We start from the raw sequence: 17,305 nt of genomic DNA, 5'->3' as shown, positions 1-17,305 counted from the left end.
GGGGAATGATCACCGTGGAAGTCCCGCCCAACTCTTCCTCTGATTGGCTGGAATGTGTGACGACTAACATAAAGTGTTTTTAATTGGCTAGTACAACTGTCATGAAAGGGTTTCCTAAAAGGAGATTATACTTGAAAGTTTTCCAACACTCCCTACATATACAAATCAGGTAAGGATGGCAATAAGGAAGTGTCTGTCAGGTAGTTTTGCAGCGTTGTTTATACGTGGTACAATAATTGCCCAAACTCTTAAACTCTTGGGATTAAGTGAAGCTACTAACCACATTTAGAAACAGTACAAAACCAGACATTGCATGCACAAGTAACAGAGAAAACAATCTGCACAAAAGATTTTAAAGTCCCTTTAATTAATGATAGGATTTACCATCTTATAAACAGCCCTTAAAATTAACAGCTATGCAGCATTATGAAGCATCTAACCACAATACAGCCAAATCACTTAAACTCAGTATAAACAAACTATCAAATTTATCACAACCCTTGAAGTTTACATTTTGTCACATTACCAGAAACATAAATGTATTTGACAAGGATTTTATGTGGTAGACTGACACAAATTGTTAGCAGGGGTTCTTAAATATTTCTTTCAACAACCTATTTTGTTTTTTACACTCTTCTGTAAAGGCCAGATTTGTGGAATGCACCATTAATTATTGTTCTGGGGACCGATTCTTCTCACATGAGCTGTGAATATCTGCAGCTCTTCCAGACTAACCGTGGCCTTCTTGGCCAGCCAGGTAAGGTGAATGGCAACAGTTGAGATGTTCAAAGCATTTGATTTTTCCCCCCTCAGAATTCTGCTTTAACTCCTCCACCACTTTATCCCCTGGCCTATATAGTGTATTCCTTGGTCTTCGTGTTAATGGTTAATCTCTGATGCTCTCTTAAGATTTTTTAAGCCTTAATAGGACAAATTATAATTAAACTCATATTTGGAGTACAATTTCAAATTAAATGACCTCTAAAGGCAATTGGTTGCACTAGATTACATTTTGGAGCATGGGAATAAAATGGACCGACTGCTGTGTGCAGACTTCTCTGATTTCTTTCTAAAGAATTGTAGAAACTTTGCAAATTAAAGAGCTTACTAACGTGTGCTACTTTGTGTGTGGCTTTCATATAAAGTACATTGAAGAGCTTGTAACAAGACAAAATGTGTAAAAATTCAAAGGGTTGTGAATACTCTTACACGACACTGTAGCCACATTCATTCATTCATTCATTCATTAACAGACTGGAGTTGCTCAAGATTTTCAATCCATAAATTTAGTCTGCAGAACATATTCAGCCCAGGCTGAATTTTTGCATGCTGCTTCTAACATGTGTTGTACTTTCTTAAATCTGTTGTAGTGATGTCTTTGACTCCAATGAAGTTCCTAACAGAGAAATGGGAGTACCCATCATAAGAGAAAGGCATTGCAAAAGTAAACAAAAGCTGACATAACTCAGAGTTGATAGAATGACTTAATGACTTAATTTTTCCACTCAGTATAAATGATAAAAGTCAGCCATCTTGTGTGAGTTGAGAAAACTTCCTTTTTCTCTAGCAAAGAGTGAACAGCCAATAGTACCCGCTTACCCTCCCACCCCTTCACAAACATTGTCATGGTAATTAAAGCTCCACTGGCACCATTTACAAGCAAAGGCCGACGTGTGAAGCTCTGCTGTAAACTGCAGAGCTCCGCTCTCTCTCCCACACACAAAAATGAGCCTCAGAAAGCCTCCCCATGGAGAAAACCTCCTTTCAAAAAAAAAAAAAGAAAACCCTCTTCCTGCCTCTATAAGAAGAGAGTCTCCATCTGAAAGGATCCTTTTGTGCCAAGAGAAAGATGTTCAAGAGGAGTATGGGGGAGGGGGGCTTGAAGCTTGGATTTGGCTGGGATAGAAGGGGTAGCCATAAGTTCAACAGAGGATTGCTTGGCACTGGAGAGCGTGCTCTAATTTGCTCCATGGATAAGGTTGACATTAATCCCGCATCTCCTCAGAGTACAACTTTACACCTTTGTGTGCAGCTACATATCACCCAAACACCGAGATCAAGTTCATAATCCACCCGGGAAAGTTTTTATATTCCGATGAATTATAGATGTGAAAGAAAAACTGCTTTGAACAGATTAACACCATTCTAATGTTTTATGGATTGTAAAAAAAATATTTTAAAATTTGGAAAGGAAGAAATGATGAAATAAACCAGACAGAACATCTAAATTAGAAAAGTACAATTTATTGCATTTTTTGTGTAAAAAAAGAAAAAAGAAAAGAAAGAAAAAGCTCATTGGGGCTCACAAAATGTATTTTAAAATTAAACATCACATTTCTCCACACTGAGCGATGAGGATCGGCAGTTTTGGTTTGTTGTTGGGTCCAGTGGGGACGTTCTGTTTGAGGGGAGAATAACAAACTTAGAATTAAAACTAAATCTAAAAAGCGACAATCAGCATCAATAATCGGTGAAGAGTTTGTGCCTCAGAATCATCAAATTCGTCCGGGACAGAAGGAACATTTTGAACGTTTCAGCGAATCTAACGTCTCATTTCTACAGTTCGCTATTTTATGGTCGGCATATTCGGCATGGCTGGAAACCTCAAATTTTTCTCTAAATAGTCAGAATAAAGTAATTATTTTCTGCTAAAACAGCTTCTGGTCTAGAATCATTCAAAGTCACAAATAAAAAAAAAACATCACTAAAATGGAAGTAAAAGAGAATTACCATGAAAGTCATGAAAATTATTTATAATCCACCCAAGATGAATTTCAACAGTTTGAAGGCAAACAGTTTAACAGTTGCATGTTTGTTGTCCAATAATATTTTCACATTTATCAGATCTCAAGTTGGCCAATTAAATAATTCTTTGGAGTCTCGTTATAACTGAGAATGTATGATGTCATCTTTTCATTTTAGGTAAACCTAATTTCACGGGTTTGATGAAATTCATAAATTTTCATTACTTGGACATTATATTTGAATGACTGAATGACCTGGCACCTCCTCCGATTATGTGAAGAAAATGTGAAACTGAAAGCGTTCCAGCAGATCTGCTTTATGTTTTATGTAGTTCTGTTAAGGTAAAATATTGTCTTCCATCTCTCTTTGTCAGAGGAATACTAGTGAGAAAATTTATTGTAAGCGTAATATGCTTCAAAAACAACAGCTGTGTACTCAGGTCTTTTTTTTTTTTTTTATATGTGTGCATTTTTAAATTGCTCAGTGATTCTGTTGTGACATTCCTTAAAAGTAAAATTAGTCATTTTAGCTCTTTTTTTCTGTGATAAAATTATGTAGTGCAAACAGTGCTTTTGATCATGCAGATGCATTGGTATGGGCACTGACACACAACACAGCTCTTATTGGCCAGAAACTTGGCATATTTACGTATGAAATCCAGTATTTAATTTAAAAAGATGAAAGACAAAAGGCACAAAAGTGAGTAAGTATTTTGTGAAGTTTTACCTCAATTTTCCTCATGATCAGAAGACCATCCACCACTTTTCCTAAAACAATCAAGAATCTGGTGTAAGCCTGACTGGAATTATGTTTGTGTAAAAAATGATGAGCGCATAAGTGTTAATAAGTAAATTTTGTAAATTGACTCACCAAAAACAACGTGCTTCCCATCCAACCAGTCACATTTAGTGCAGGTAATGAAAAACTGGCAACCATTTGTCCCCGGTCCACTGTTTGCCTGAATTAGAAATCATTTGAACAGAAACATTACCTCACTTAAATGCATCAAATTAGCTTTTCTTTCTGCAGAGGATGGAAAAATAGTTTAATAGCATTCACCAACACACATACCATGGATAGAAGTCCAGGAGCAGAATGTTTCATTTTGAAGTTTTCATCTGCAAATGGACCCCTGTAGATGCTGCAGATACCGGTACCATCGCCCTTTAGCAAAGGACAAACAGGAACTATTTTAGAAGTCTGTCTAGATAAAAAAAAAGTGTAATTCATTCCAGAACCACAAGAGGGAGACAAATTTCTTTTATCCAGCTCAGACCGAACTGTCCTCTTTCTGTCCTAAGAGCAATCTTTATTAATTAAGTTGTAATCGATACTGACTCTAGATGGGTCCGTTTCTGGAGTAAAATGTGACATTTTAGCAAATCTTCTAACAGAGTGAATACAAAATGGGAGTAGTTCTTGATATTTTGATTCTGTAATACAAAAAAACAAGAAGAAAATTGGTTGAGTTTTCTCAACCTTTCAAAAAGTGATGTTACTGATGAATTTCAACTTTTATATTTTTAGATTGAGTAAGTTAAGCTTAGCACACATAGGCTAAAAAGGATTCAACAGAAACTCAGTGAACGTAGGTCAATTCAAAGACATATTCTATATTACATACATGACAACTATGACAATTACTATATGACAACAGTTTTCCCAGTGGATTATACACAAAGTTGGGGTATTACTAAAGGAAATCCCATCGACACGGTCAGGGTTATAATAGGTTTTACATCAATACTCTAGTAATGAGCACAGTGGAAAACAAAACAACAGAAAGGATAAAAACCTGGGGTTACTTATGCCTTAATTAAAACCTTCCACACAAAATGCAAGGATTTTGAACCAGAAAATAGCAAGTGTGTGCATGTACTTACATTTACAAAGTCTCCACCTTGAATCATGAAATCTTTGATCACCCTGGAGGTAAACAGAGAAAAATGTGTACTAAAAAGGTGAACTAGGTTGAGCTGCTTGATTCAAAGAGCCTTCAGTCAGAAAACCAATGACTATGACTGTAGATCCGGAGTGAATGTGAAAAATAAAAATAACCAAAAAGATTTAAATTTAATATTCTCAAACTTCACTTTGTAAGACAGCTTAGATTCCCAATGAATACATTGAAAAAAAGCATAAGAACTATTATAACCCAATAAGACCTGGGTGCATAAGCCTGAGGTGTGGTCTTTTTCTTCTGTTTCAGTATAGTTTAACCAGCAATCATTTGGCTCTGTCACATACCTGTGGAAAGTGCAGCCTTTGTAGCCAATTGGAACGCCATCCTTCCTGCAGCGCAAACGATGGAGAAAGAAATGTAATTTAAAAAAATTCAGCCAGAGTGGTCCAAAATATGGTTTCGGTGCCTTTTGCAGCTGTTTGAATAATTTTGTGTGAGTCTGCAAACTCACAATGAATTATTATGGAGCTGATATTATCTATACCATTGTGTCCGTTTATGTTGAGCTGGTAAAACTGAATTTTTTTTTTGATGGGAATGAAGATACTTGATTGTGTCACAGAAAAGTCAACAGGATCACTATCTTAAATCAGACACTTCTTACTTCACAGTTAAATACCTTACACTGCTGCTCTTTTTGTTAGGAGTTTCTGTATTGTGTCTTAGGAACATTCTTGTTATATACGACGTTTGAAAAAAAGGCAAATTAAAAAAGTTAAATTAAACTTCAGTAACCTCAAGACACAATTTTTGAACATAATCAGATTATTAGATTATCTGATGAAACACTGTTTGTTGAACAGGATTCATTTGGTGAGAGGTTCTTCATTTCTGTATTGCCTTTTATATTAAATGAAGCCAAAGCTACATTGACTATAAATATACGTATACTATTATTCTAACCCAAAGATATCTACTGGTTAACCAATTGTTTTTTGAGGATGATGAAAGAAGAAAGTAGAAAATGCTTTTTCCCTGGCATCAAAAATAAACGTGTTGAGTTGCTAAATGCTCTGGGGACTGGAACTGTGCTTTTTTAGTACCAAATACTCCAGGTGGGACTGTGTGCTCTATGGAAAAAGCAGTTGTATGAGCATTGACAAACAGGGATAAAAAAAGTCACCTTCCTAAAAATAATGATTTAAGTCATTTTTTGCCAAAAGTGAATTTGGCCAAAAAAATAAAAATAAAATTAAATATCAGATTTTCAAAAATGTTCACCATGAGAGCCTGCTATTTTAATAAAAGACGAATTCCCTGTAAGGCCTTTTATATCATTTACCTTTAGAGTTGCCAATGAATGCATGCAGAACCACATGGATGTGGTGTTGTGTCGTGTGCGAAGCTGCCTTACCTGAACTCTCCAGTGCAGAACTGCCTGTGAGGAAGGGATGAAAACATTAGCAACAAGTTTAAAATCCACTGCCTGAATTTTGTTCACATATGTTGTATACACCCAAACCACAAGCAATGAATTACAGGGGTGATGTGTTACCAGCTTGTTCCTTACCGAAAGTTCTCAGCAGTCTTTGGAACCACATCAGCAAACAGCTCTACCTTCATCCGTCCGACATCCTGCCGCACAGTTGAGATAATGTTGAGTGAAAGGATGAGACAGCAAATAAAGCTATGGCATTGAGTTTCAGTGGATCTCAAAAGTGTAGATATATCCCCTCCATCTTGTACAGGTCAACTGAAAATGTCGAAAACGCAGGTATAACCCAGCCGTGCAAATCGGCAGCCATTAAACTCTGCAAGTCTTGATTACAGCAGCTTTTGATTTAAGTTCATTTTTTATCTTTTCCTAGGTATACTGCCAACATCTATTATAGTTAATCTGATTAAGTTCAGCTACCGAGCAGGTTTTTCAAATATTTACAGCCTTTTTCTAAAGTCACAGTTTCAGAGTAGTTACAATGGATCAAAGTAATCTCGCTACACAATGTTATCAGTAAGAAAAAAAAAGAGCAGAAAATATCCCTTCACCATGGTACCGTGAACACAGCTATCAACAATTAGATACAATATTGCACAACAGGAACATTATGAATGCTTCTCTAAAACTGATAAAAAAACATCTGAGAGAGGTGCCATAGTGGTGTAGGGGTAGAGCACAACCCGCATATGGAGGCAGAAACTCGACAGAAACGTGATACCGTGACCTCGCTGCTCAGGTAGAAGACTGCGTCTTTGAAAAAAACCCTAGATCCAAAATTAATTATTTGGCTTGGTTTGTGTATCCAGTAACTGTGGCTGTAAGTAACTCTGAACCTGGTTTGTTCACCTATTGAAAGAAAGGATTGGAACGAGCTACAGATTCCCAAGAAGTCTCTGATAATGTTGACGAAGGGGTTGCTCCTCCACTGGCCTGAGAAGACAACACAGGAGTTGCTGCTCCAGGCAAACTCTCATCTCAACTGCAAGACTGAGAGCGAGTGTTTTTTTGTTGTTGTTTTTTTGTATATGTGTGCTGGACTTGTTATACACATATACAACAAGAATGGGTCACTCCTTTATGTATTGTTTTAAAATACAACGCCTCAACAGTCAGGGAATCATTAACAGGGGTGGAGCTATCTTTCTAATAATCGGGCGGTGCCCTAACCTATTAATCATTACTCCGAATTACTAATTCGGTTAACAATTGGCTTTGGCACTTGATAATAGTTATAAAAAAAAAACCAAAGTAAATTTATTGTGGCACAACAAACCTCCTTCTCTCAGTAAGAGCAGTGAGGATGAGTTGTGGCTGGATCGTTCAGCGTGACAATGACCTGAAACCCAGAGGGAGGGGAACTAAGGAGTGGCTTTCTAAGAAGCACTTTGAGTTCTTGGAGCAGCTGAGCCCGTCTCCAGACCTGAATTCAATAGAACATCTTTGGAGGGAGCTGAAGCTGAAACTGCTGCCAGCCTGCTTTTTTACATTCTGTCTCTTACATTTCCTTCAATGAAAGATTATTCAAAGATTATTATATCCCCCCACTGTGACTGAACATGAGTTCGAAACATGACTGCAATATCCTATTTTCTCCACTTGTTAGGACTTGGCAGTGGCCAAACAGAAGCATCTTCATGCAAAGAAAATATCCAAGTTGGGTTAAATCTTACAAAGCCTTGTTGAAATGCATTATAGTCTAAAATTAAACTTTTCTCCACAATTCCAAAAGGTACGTTGAACAGAGAAACTACACTATAGATCACCAATAGAGAACTGTACTCAATAGTGCAGTATGGTTGTGGTATCATCATGATCCAGGATTACTTTTTTCAAGATTGAAGTGGGGTTTTTTGTGGAGGTATATGACTCTGCAAACAATCAATAACGTCTGATTAGAGCCAAAACTTTTAGATGTCTGCTAGAAAGCTAAAGATAAGAAAGGACTTAATTTCTGAGCTTCACGGTAATTCAGAGTCTAGAATTAAACCCAACAGACAAACTGGATTCACTTGGGGGAAAAAAGCTGTGGACAAGAAACGTCTTGAAATTGTGATAAATTTGTACAATTTCTTCAAAGAATTGGGGAGAAATATTGCCCTGTGAAGAAGTGAGATGGAACTACTTCCGATTCAAATGCTGAATTTCAATCAGAAACTCGACAAAATACTTTGGTGTGCAAACTTAAACAACCAGCTTATTGAAGAATTTTAAATTTTGACCTTCTACCAGATTTGTTTGTCATACACTAAGTGTTAAAAGTACAAGAACTAGTTGCAGATACCGGCCGCCGCAATTAAAATGACATGTAGGAGAATTGATCAGTTCTGATATAATTTACAAGCCATAACCGATAACCTAAAGAACACGTTACTGAAAAAACCCAACAGTCTTGACGTTAAACTTTAAAACATAACATATTTGTTTTACTTTTTTGTACATGTGTGTAGAAAAAAAGCAAATGTATGGGGCAGCGTAGTTCTCTCTTCCCCAGGAAACTGGACAATGCAGGACAGCCATGGACATCCAATACAATGTGTGTGTCTGTGTGTATAAATAAATTCACACAGAAGTACGAGCACACAAAAAGAGATTTGTCCTGACGACATTGGTGACAACCCTCTCTCCACTAAATGCAAATAACTCAGACAAAAAAGCTATTTGATTTCCTACTGCTGCTGTTTAGACTGTACAAAGCACTTTAACGCTCAAAGGCAAACGCATAAAGCAGATAAAATGTCGAGACGGAACGAATGTCAAACACGGCGCTTCTGATCTGAGTGAGGATTTTTCTGACCACGGTCTGACGTCCACAGAAGGTAGGACTTAGTCACCTTACATTAAAGACAGTTTTTTGCTTTAAAGAAAGCCGATCTTCTGACGACAAAAAGAATTTCAGGATGTTCTGTCTCTTCCTAGAAGTAGGATAAAAGGAAAAGGATGAATTTGAGAAGAGGCAGCAGGTGTGCTGTACCGAAGGGCGAACAAGAGTTTCACCTATCATGCTGCAGAACTCAAACTCCAGGAATCCTGCCATAGTTGCGTCCCTACTTAACAACGCTCAAAGCAAAACAGGTAGATTCCCACAGAGAGCAAACAAGACACACAGAGCAAAAACAACTTAAGGCAAAACTGTTGGGACAACAATATTTCAAAGAAGCAACCGCAGGCTTCCAATATTCAAAACTAGTCTCCTTTCTAGGAATTATGTTGTAACAATAAAGTAATTGTGCAATTGAATGTGCACACAGGGAGTGACTTCAGCCAGGTAGTTATTTTTGATGACATGAGCTACAAACTACAGGAAGAAAAAAACAATCATAATAATAGAGGAGCTACTTAAAGCACATTTAGAAAATGGCAGGCTTCCTTGAACACCTGAAAGGTGTGTCCCTGGATCTTTTGCAGCAAAAATGAAAAGGTGGAGCCACAGGAGGAGCAGTTTTCAAGGAAGCTACTCCACTCGAGGACAATATTCACAGAACAGCATGAACAGCATCCTGCTGGACGGGCTTATCTGCTGAAGTTCACTGAACTAAAGAAAGAATAACCCTGGACAGAAAGGTACTCACCATTTAATTTTATTATGACATTTATTGCCTTTCATAAAGCGTCTTGAGTATTTGCTCTGCATGAGGCAAAGGCTAAAATTTAATGTGTGTACAAGACAAGTATTGCGATACTGGTGTTAAGAAAGGATTGAAAGACTGTATCCAAACAGCTGCAACAGGGAAAAGTATAAACGCAATAAATGCAGATCTGATGGCAAGGGACACTGAAGGGCATTTTACATGCATAAAACTAAAGAAAAGTCTGATTAATTTTTTTTTTATTGTCTCAGCTAGTTTCCAGTACAACAGGTTTAAAAAGATAAAAAGCAAAAAAAAAAACAGTAACATCGTTTAACAGCTTGAAGTCAGCCAGGATGTTTATTCACATGCTAATAGCAGATATTTTCTAACAGAGGAGGAAAGGTAGGATTTCTGCAAGTTAAATCTGACGTTCTAAAAAATTTCCGGACAATCGTGGTATGACTTTGTAGCCTAAAGCAGGGGTCTGCAACCTGTACAATCCAAAACTAAATAAATGCCATTCAGAGCTGCAAGTGATACATGATCATTTACAGAAGAAAACTTTTACTTTTTGACAACCGTGAAGACATTTGGTCAAATACTGTTAATTAGTTTAAAGTGGAAATAAGTTACTCCAATAAGCTGGTAGTTGAGTTCATAGTTAGCTAAATTTATGACTAATTTCATGCTAACCATGGTTAAAGTTTGGGGGCTTTAAAGTTTGATCAGTGAGACACATGTATTAAGAGGGGTCTTTGTCATATTGTATTTGCACAAACATGATTGAGTGAGCACTGTTAGTAGCAAACTATCTTTACTATCAAACTTAATTTTTCTCTGGTAACCTTGCAAGCAAGAATTTAGGCAGTTAGAAAAAAGTAAACAGCTCACGAACACTGGATGTACTTTACATCTAAGTATTTGTTTATTTGGAAGACACATAGACATATGTTTTTGGTTAATAAAATAATTTTTGAGTGTATCATTAAGATATGGGCATCAGCTAATGAATTTTCCTTTCTTCTATGTCACAATTACAAAAATGTTTAGAACGTGACATTATGAAGAGTGTATTAGCTAGTAATATATTTTTCTGGCTGTTATATTTACAGAAACAGGAAGGCAAAACAGGGCAATGTGTTGGTACAAATTGATGAAGGGATTAACTGAGCAATTTTAGAAAAGTAACCATTGATAGCAACAATCATAATGGCTCCTGGCAATAATGTTTCATAGCAAACTACATCAAATAGACATTTTGTTGAAGGAGTCGGTGAAAGTGTGCTTTTTAATTCCCCACACAGGCAGTCTCTTTTCTTCAAAGAGATGTGAGAACAGCTGAATGGCTAGCAACAAATTCCTTCAGACATGGCTGCCTGCCAACCTGCATCACATACGCATAACTCTCAAAACAAAACAAAAAACATCAGCAAAAAAATCAATGGAGATAAAATCTTAAGAGGCAACTAAATAAAATTGAATACCTATACTGATGGAAGATTTAGGCATACCAAAATAATTTTACGGCCTAAATTTGAGATGATTAAATCCAGGTTTTTTTTAGGATTTTGCTGTAAGTGTATGCAAGCAAAAAGTTAGTCAGAGCCAATCTTAGGGAGCAAGTTGGTTTTACACTAATTTCTCGTGTGTCAGCAGGTCAAGTGTACCACAAGACTGTCGCAATGGTTAATCACAACCTGTCTTAAACGGTTGTGGTGAGGAACGCCCAACAAGCAGCAATCCAAGGACCACGGACTACAAATGACAAATGTATCTGATAATTTAGGGCCAAAAGAGACCTCTTATATTTGAGACGTGAAAAGTCAAATTTCAGTTTAGATGGAGGGTTTGGTATGAGCAAAGCATCAGAATCAATATTTCTTTTGGACAGCTGCAACGCTTTCTATAAATTACTGAAAAAGTTTTTAATATATAATAAGGTATCAGATGAATAATCCTGTAAATCCTGATTATAAAATTGTAAAGGATGCTGGTTAAAAATTTATTTAAAAAGTCAAATAGGGGGGCGTGCCGTGGTGGTGTAGTGGATAGCGCGACCCATGTTTGGAGGCCTTGAGTCCTCGACGCGGCCGTCGCGGGTTCAACTCCCGGACCGGACGATATTTGCCACATGTCTTCCCCCATCTCCTTCCCCGTTTCCTGTCAGCCTACTGTCATATAAGGGACACTAGAGCCCACAAAAAAGACAAATAGGGAAAAATCTTGGGCTTAGCAAAGAAATACCCTGAGGCTCTCTTGCTATAAATAGTTTGTACAGAATAATGCTGCTGTGTTGTGTAACTCAAAGTGCTATACAGAGATTAAAAACAGAAAGACATTTAACCGCAAGAGAAACGGAAAGAAATTATCAGAAGTGTACAATCATATAAACAGACAGAAAAACTAATAATTTAGAATCACGAGGAATTAAAAGTGAAAGGTACCAATCAATAACAGAATGAGGAATTCAATTACTGCATTAAAGAAAACTCACACTGTAGGCATCAAAATTATTGCCTGTTTTTGGAATAAATAAAACAAATCAAATTAAACGTTCACGCAGAAAATTCTTCCTGAGAATAAAAACACTGGATCGGTAATAAAAAAGACAGATCTTTACGTCTCTACTGTTTATAAATGATCAGTTTTTGTTGCTTATGATCTCCATTAGACTGTCCTTTCTGACTACGACATAGAATAAAGTACCTCTAACTCAACAGTATTTTAAGTCTTAAATTCATGAGAAATGCATCTAAGGATTCTGTTTTGTCCTCTGCAGATTTTCTTGGAGCACCTTTACTCCAGACTCGTTGCATAAATGTTTCCGGAGTCTTCCTCGTCTTTGGAGGACAGTCTAACTGCGAAAATGTTTGCCATCATCGAGCAGTGGGATGAGGCGTCCAACCAATACACAGACGTCACCAAGAAGTACTTCATGCTTTTGCTCATCAAGTTTGGACTGGAAACAGCTGTGTTTTACTCATGCAGCCCGAAAAAGTATATGTACTTTTTAAGCGCCTGCAGCCTGTCCGTTTTGCTGGCTGATTTTCTTCTTACATTGTTAATGGGAGCTGCCTGGTTTCTCGGCCCAGAGAAGTCATTGCCGTCAACCTGCTTCCTGTTGGCTACAGCCTCAACAACATACGGAGCTCTGCCACTCCCTATGTTGATCCTCGGCTTTATTGACTACTGCTTAGACGACACCTTTATGAGCAATGTCTCAGTGTTATGGAAAACATTTAGAAATGTAATCTTGACCATGGTGGTTTGGGCGGTTGCTATTCATAACTCACTTCACTCTGATTATGCCAGACTGGTGGAACTGGATTCTTCGGGGGAGATAAAGGTGCTTCTCTGTAAAGTGACAGAGTCAACAGTGATCACAACCTTTACTTTCGGACTTTTCATGGCATGCCTACTGACACTGGTGCCATTTTGGTCCAGAATTCCCCAGTGGTTGAGAGAAGTCGACAGGATGCTTGAAGCACGGGAGCAGCAGCAGAACATGAGGAGCGATCTGCTCCTCACTTCTACCTGGAATCCCAACCCAGAAACAAAAACCAGACTGGAGGAATATCCCGAGGAGAACAGCCTGACGAGGCCTCCTCTGTGGTTCAGCATAACACTTGGCTTTATATTGTTCTGGATGCCATATCTTGTGATGTCTGTCTCTTGCCTGATCTGCGGACTTGGAGTACCCACACACCTCGGAGTAAACCTTCTGTGGTTGGAGTGCTCCAACAGCCTCCTGGTGGGTTTGGTGTTCTGGGCAAAGAGCTACACAAAGGGGCCTTACAGCAGTCTACCAGAGGACGTGTGCTTATGGCAGGTTTACTGGCACTTAAGCAAAGATATACGACGGTCTCTGCCACCTACCGCTGTGTTTAAAGCACCATGTGAAAAGAAGAGCAGTTCATTTCATGTGTAGAAAAAAATAAATAAATCGCCCAACAACACAGCAATGCAGACTAAATGAAAGTCCTCCGGCATATGAATCGATCAGTGATCGGACTCTGTGGTTGTTACTCCATCCTGCTCGTGGCTGAATGTTACAAAAGCTAGACTCAGAAACGAATCTCCACAGATCGTCCTCTCCAGAAGCCAAGAGGTGATAAATTGCAGCTTTAAATGAACTGTTAACTTTTCACTGCATGCCTACTGATACTGGTGCCATTTTGGTCCCGAACTCTGCGAAGTTGATCTTCGCAGCAAAATGTTGCAACTGTTTACTGTGCACGGAGGGAAATTTGCAATGACTACAAAATGTAGCAGATCACTTTATCTTCTTTTATTTTAACTTTATGGACTCTACTGATACATGTTTGTCAAAAAATAATAAAAACATTTCTGAAATATTGCCTCTTTTAGTTATATTTACCATAGCATACTATTTATACTTTAAAAGGAGTATAAATCATTTCTGCTAACAGATTAAGTTTTGCGATGCAAAAAATGAGCATGAGGAATTTTGAAATTTTTTGCACCTTTAATGAAAGATGTATCCTGTATAATTCAACTGAAAAACAACTCAGACCGAAAGGATAAAACAAAAAATAGAATATTAGGGATTAACAACATGTGTGCTTTAACAATAGTATTGGACAATATTAGTCATTTTTTAGCATGCAGGTGTTGGTTCAATAAGTAAAACTGGATTAATATTAACAAGCTATCTTTTTTTCCATCTTGTTGCCATTTGCCTTTGAAGGGAGAGGCTGAAGGTTGGTCATGTGGCAGTGATGCAACATTGAACTGCAGCAGTGATGATATCAGCAGCGTGATTGTTTTTTTCAAGGTGTCAAATGGGTAGTAAAATATATGTAATAACAATAAATACTGCTTATTGGCCACATAAGCAATATTATACCAAATAGCGGCTCATGTTTTTATGTTGGCTCATAAATATATAGAAAAAGTTGCAACAATTTGGTTGCAAAAATGTGCACAACCTTAGCACCTTTTGATTCAACTTCAGTATTCATCTTATGTCGTAAAAGGCTGTACGTCCCACATTTTAATTTGGCAATACCTACTACTCCCGCTATCATGCGAAAGTTCTCAAAATCTCTATTCAGGTGAACCTAAAGATTCTCTGTCAGATTTACTTCTGAACTTTAGCTCGGCGATTCCAGAGAGGTAAGCTTTCAGTCATGAAGACGTTCTTCTGTACATTTAGATGTAGTCTTGCTACGATGCAGAAATGTAAATGTCCTTGTTGCCACAAGGACCAGATGATACCGCTCCTTGTTAAGAGCAGTATCATCCCTGCCACTCTCAACCACAACGGAGAGCGGTAGGGATGAGAAACAGTCAGAAAGCTGCACTTTTCTGGTTGAACAGGTTTGATATATTTTATGTTAGGTGTGTACCCAAAGGTTAAAGATTATAATTAAAAGAAAAAGCGGTTATACAAAGTCAGGCTGTGCACACCTATACTCCCAGGCAATATTTTATATTTTTATTCATTTCTCTTGATAGATTTTTACTTTTCATTTGACTTATACTAGACAAATTCCACATTAAATTTATTTTAAAAACCAAGGGTTTTAATGGAGGGGAGTGTACATTTTGATAGACACTATATTTTGGACTAGATATTACTGACAAAATAAACAAAAAACAATAAGGGAAAAAAACACAGTGCTTTATGAGATTTAGATACAGTTTGAAAATGGTCTACAATAAACTTTGACAGATCCTCCAATAACTTTTTATGTTAGTGTGTGTTGCTTTTATCCCTCATCCAGTTATTAACTCCACACTGTATTGTGACAATATACTGTGCAAAATGTAAAGCGCCGAGGTAACAACTGGAGGTCTGGACTTTTCACCCGACTCAGCAATCGTCCAGGTAAGTTTGGGCGGAAGTTGTATTGTTGTGCCCTGATCCTAAAAGTGTCACCAAAAGGTCAAACGGCTGCTACACAATGTATCTTATATATCCCAAGTGTCAAAGTAACTTGGAAGCCAAAAGTTAGCCAAACAAAATACTTCATCTCTAAATAGAAATTTGCAAAATCCCTTGATACCATAAATTCATTAGGAAATCAAATTAACAGTTCTTTTTATGATACATAAACTATATTTTAATGCGTAGTCCAACTTTTCATATATATGTTTAGAACACAGTGATCTTAGTGCCAGACTTTATAGAAAATTGTTTTCTTAAAATAGTTGACTTTAAAATAAATGAAAATAGATAGAATTTAGTTTTGTGCAACTGTGAAAATCACAAAATGACTATATTATAGATGAACTGATAAGGCTGTTCATGGAAAATACCATTTTTAAAAGCGGTATAGCCATTACAATGGAACAAAACTGTGCTGCAGGTTCTTGGACTGTTCTGTTTTGAATCTCTCAAAACAGAAACTGAGGAATTACAAGATTAACTTCATTTATGAATTAAACAATATCTCCCAAGCAACAAAAGTGAATCAAGGTGCAAGTGGTAAGTTGGTGCATATATTACCAAAACTGTAGGAGGTTTCCATGCATATATTGAACAAGGACAAACAAAACTAAATGTTTCAACATTTAACCTGCCCATCACCAATAAGAGAGAATCATCAGCCGACTTGATTGGTAAATCTCTAGCTGATTATTAATAATGTTCGCTCTAGTAGTAATTGATCTTCTCTTACCTGTTTATTTGAATAAACCTTAATGTATACATGCATTACAGGGGATTACAGTGACAAAGAACAGGGCAATGAAAGCTACTACTAGCTAGGGTGCTGTATAGCGACTCACAGGTATAGTGTCTAATAACACCTTGGAAAGCACATTTACCTTTGAGGCAAAAGTTAGTAGAGCCTCCAAATGTCTCGTTTTTTCATGTGTAACTATGGACACACAACTATAGCGCTGACTTTGTCTGCTTCACACAGCTACATTTAGCTCAGCAGACGAGAAACTGCTAGAGAAAGTATGTCGGGCTCTCGCTAATTGTTGCAAAAATACGCATAGAAACTGAATTAGAGTAATTTGGACGCATTTAACGCAGACTAAAAAAGCAGCGTTTCACAACTTAACGTGTGAAAGTCACGTTAAGTCGAGGCCGGTGAATAGCAGTGACGTCGACTCAACGTTAGCGGGGAACTTAAACTCACCTGTCCTCCTATGGTGATGTCGAAGAAGACAATCGGGTTGTTGGGGTTGGAGGGTTGAACAGACATTTTTTTGTGCTCTGCTTGCTTTATTAAATTAAAAAATATATATGAAGTTCACACATGAATCATTTGAACGGTCCGAGTATACAGCGCATGCGCAGATGAAACAGACGGCAGCTCACGAGAGACAGTATAAATACTGCGACTCAAGAGACGAGCGCGAAAGCGAGCGCTTTGCACCAGGGTGCCCTCTAATGGTCACATAAGGTAGCAAAAGTAAACTTAAGGCAAATACACTTAGTAATTTTGGGGAAATCTAGAAGCACTCTTTCCAAATAAAACTTAAACTCCATTAATTTGAATTAAACTTCATATTATTCAATAGTATTTACATGACATAACTGCTGGGGTTTCGGTAAAAATACATAGTTTGGTTGCAGTTCACTTTGAACTCACCAACTTGATTATCCCTCTGCCT

The 17,305-nt window shown here is 37.4% G+C and overlaps 2 protein-coding genes across 2 annotated transcripts; one reads left to right on the top strand and one right to left on the bottom strand.

The window, feature by feature from the left end:
- Positions 1-2,222: 2,222 nt before the first annotated feature.
- On the bottom strand, positions 2,223-17,005 carry ppih (peptidylprolyl isomerase H (cyclophilin H)). Its single transcript, XM_028023549.1, has 9 exons — positions 16,828-17,005; positions 6,219-6,283; positions 6,063-6,086; positions 4,993-5,037; positions 4,629-4,671; positions 3,817-3,909; positions 3,616-3,703; positions 3,472-3,512; positions 2,223-2,398 (listed from the first exon to the last, which is right to left on the bottom strand). Exons 1-9 carry the CDS (start codon positions 16,891-16,893, stop codon positions 2,330-2,332), a joined length of 534 nt encoding a protein of 177 aa, XP_027879350.1. The 5' UTR covers positions 16,894-17,005; the 3' UTR covers positions 2,223-2,329.
- LOC114148308 (uncharacterized) lies at positions 8,839-14,068 on the top strand. The gene is made up of 4 exons (XM_028023500.1): positions 8,839-8,962; positions 9,063-9,218; positions 9,552-9,707; positions 12,495-14,068. The coding sequence occupies exon 4, from the start codon at positions 12,534-12,536 to the stop codon at positions 13,641-13,643; it is 1,110 nt and encodes a 369-aa protein (XP_027879301.1). The 5' UTR covers positions 8,839-8,962; positions 9,063-9,218; positions 9,552-9,707; positions 12,495-12,533; the 3' UTR covers positions 13,644-14,068.
- Positions 17,006-17,305: the final 300 nt, after the last annotated feature.

The sequence above is a fragment of the Xiphophorus couchianus genome, chromosome 1, assembly GCF_001444195.1.
Source record: "Xiphophorus couchianus chromosome 1, X_couchianus-1.0, whole genome shotgun sequence".
In the NCBI taxonomy this organism is placed as follows: domain Eukaryota; kingdom Metazoa; phylum Chordata; class Actinopteri; order Cyprinodontiformes; family Poeciliidae; genus Xiphophorus; species Xiphophorus couchianus.
The sequence above is the reverse complement of the archived record's forward strand: the minus strand, read 5'-3'. Positions and strand labels throughout refer to the sequence as shown.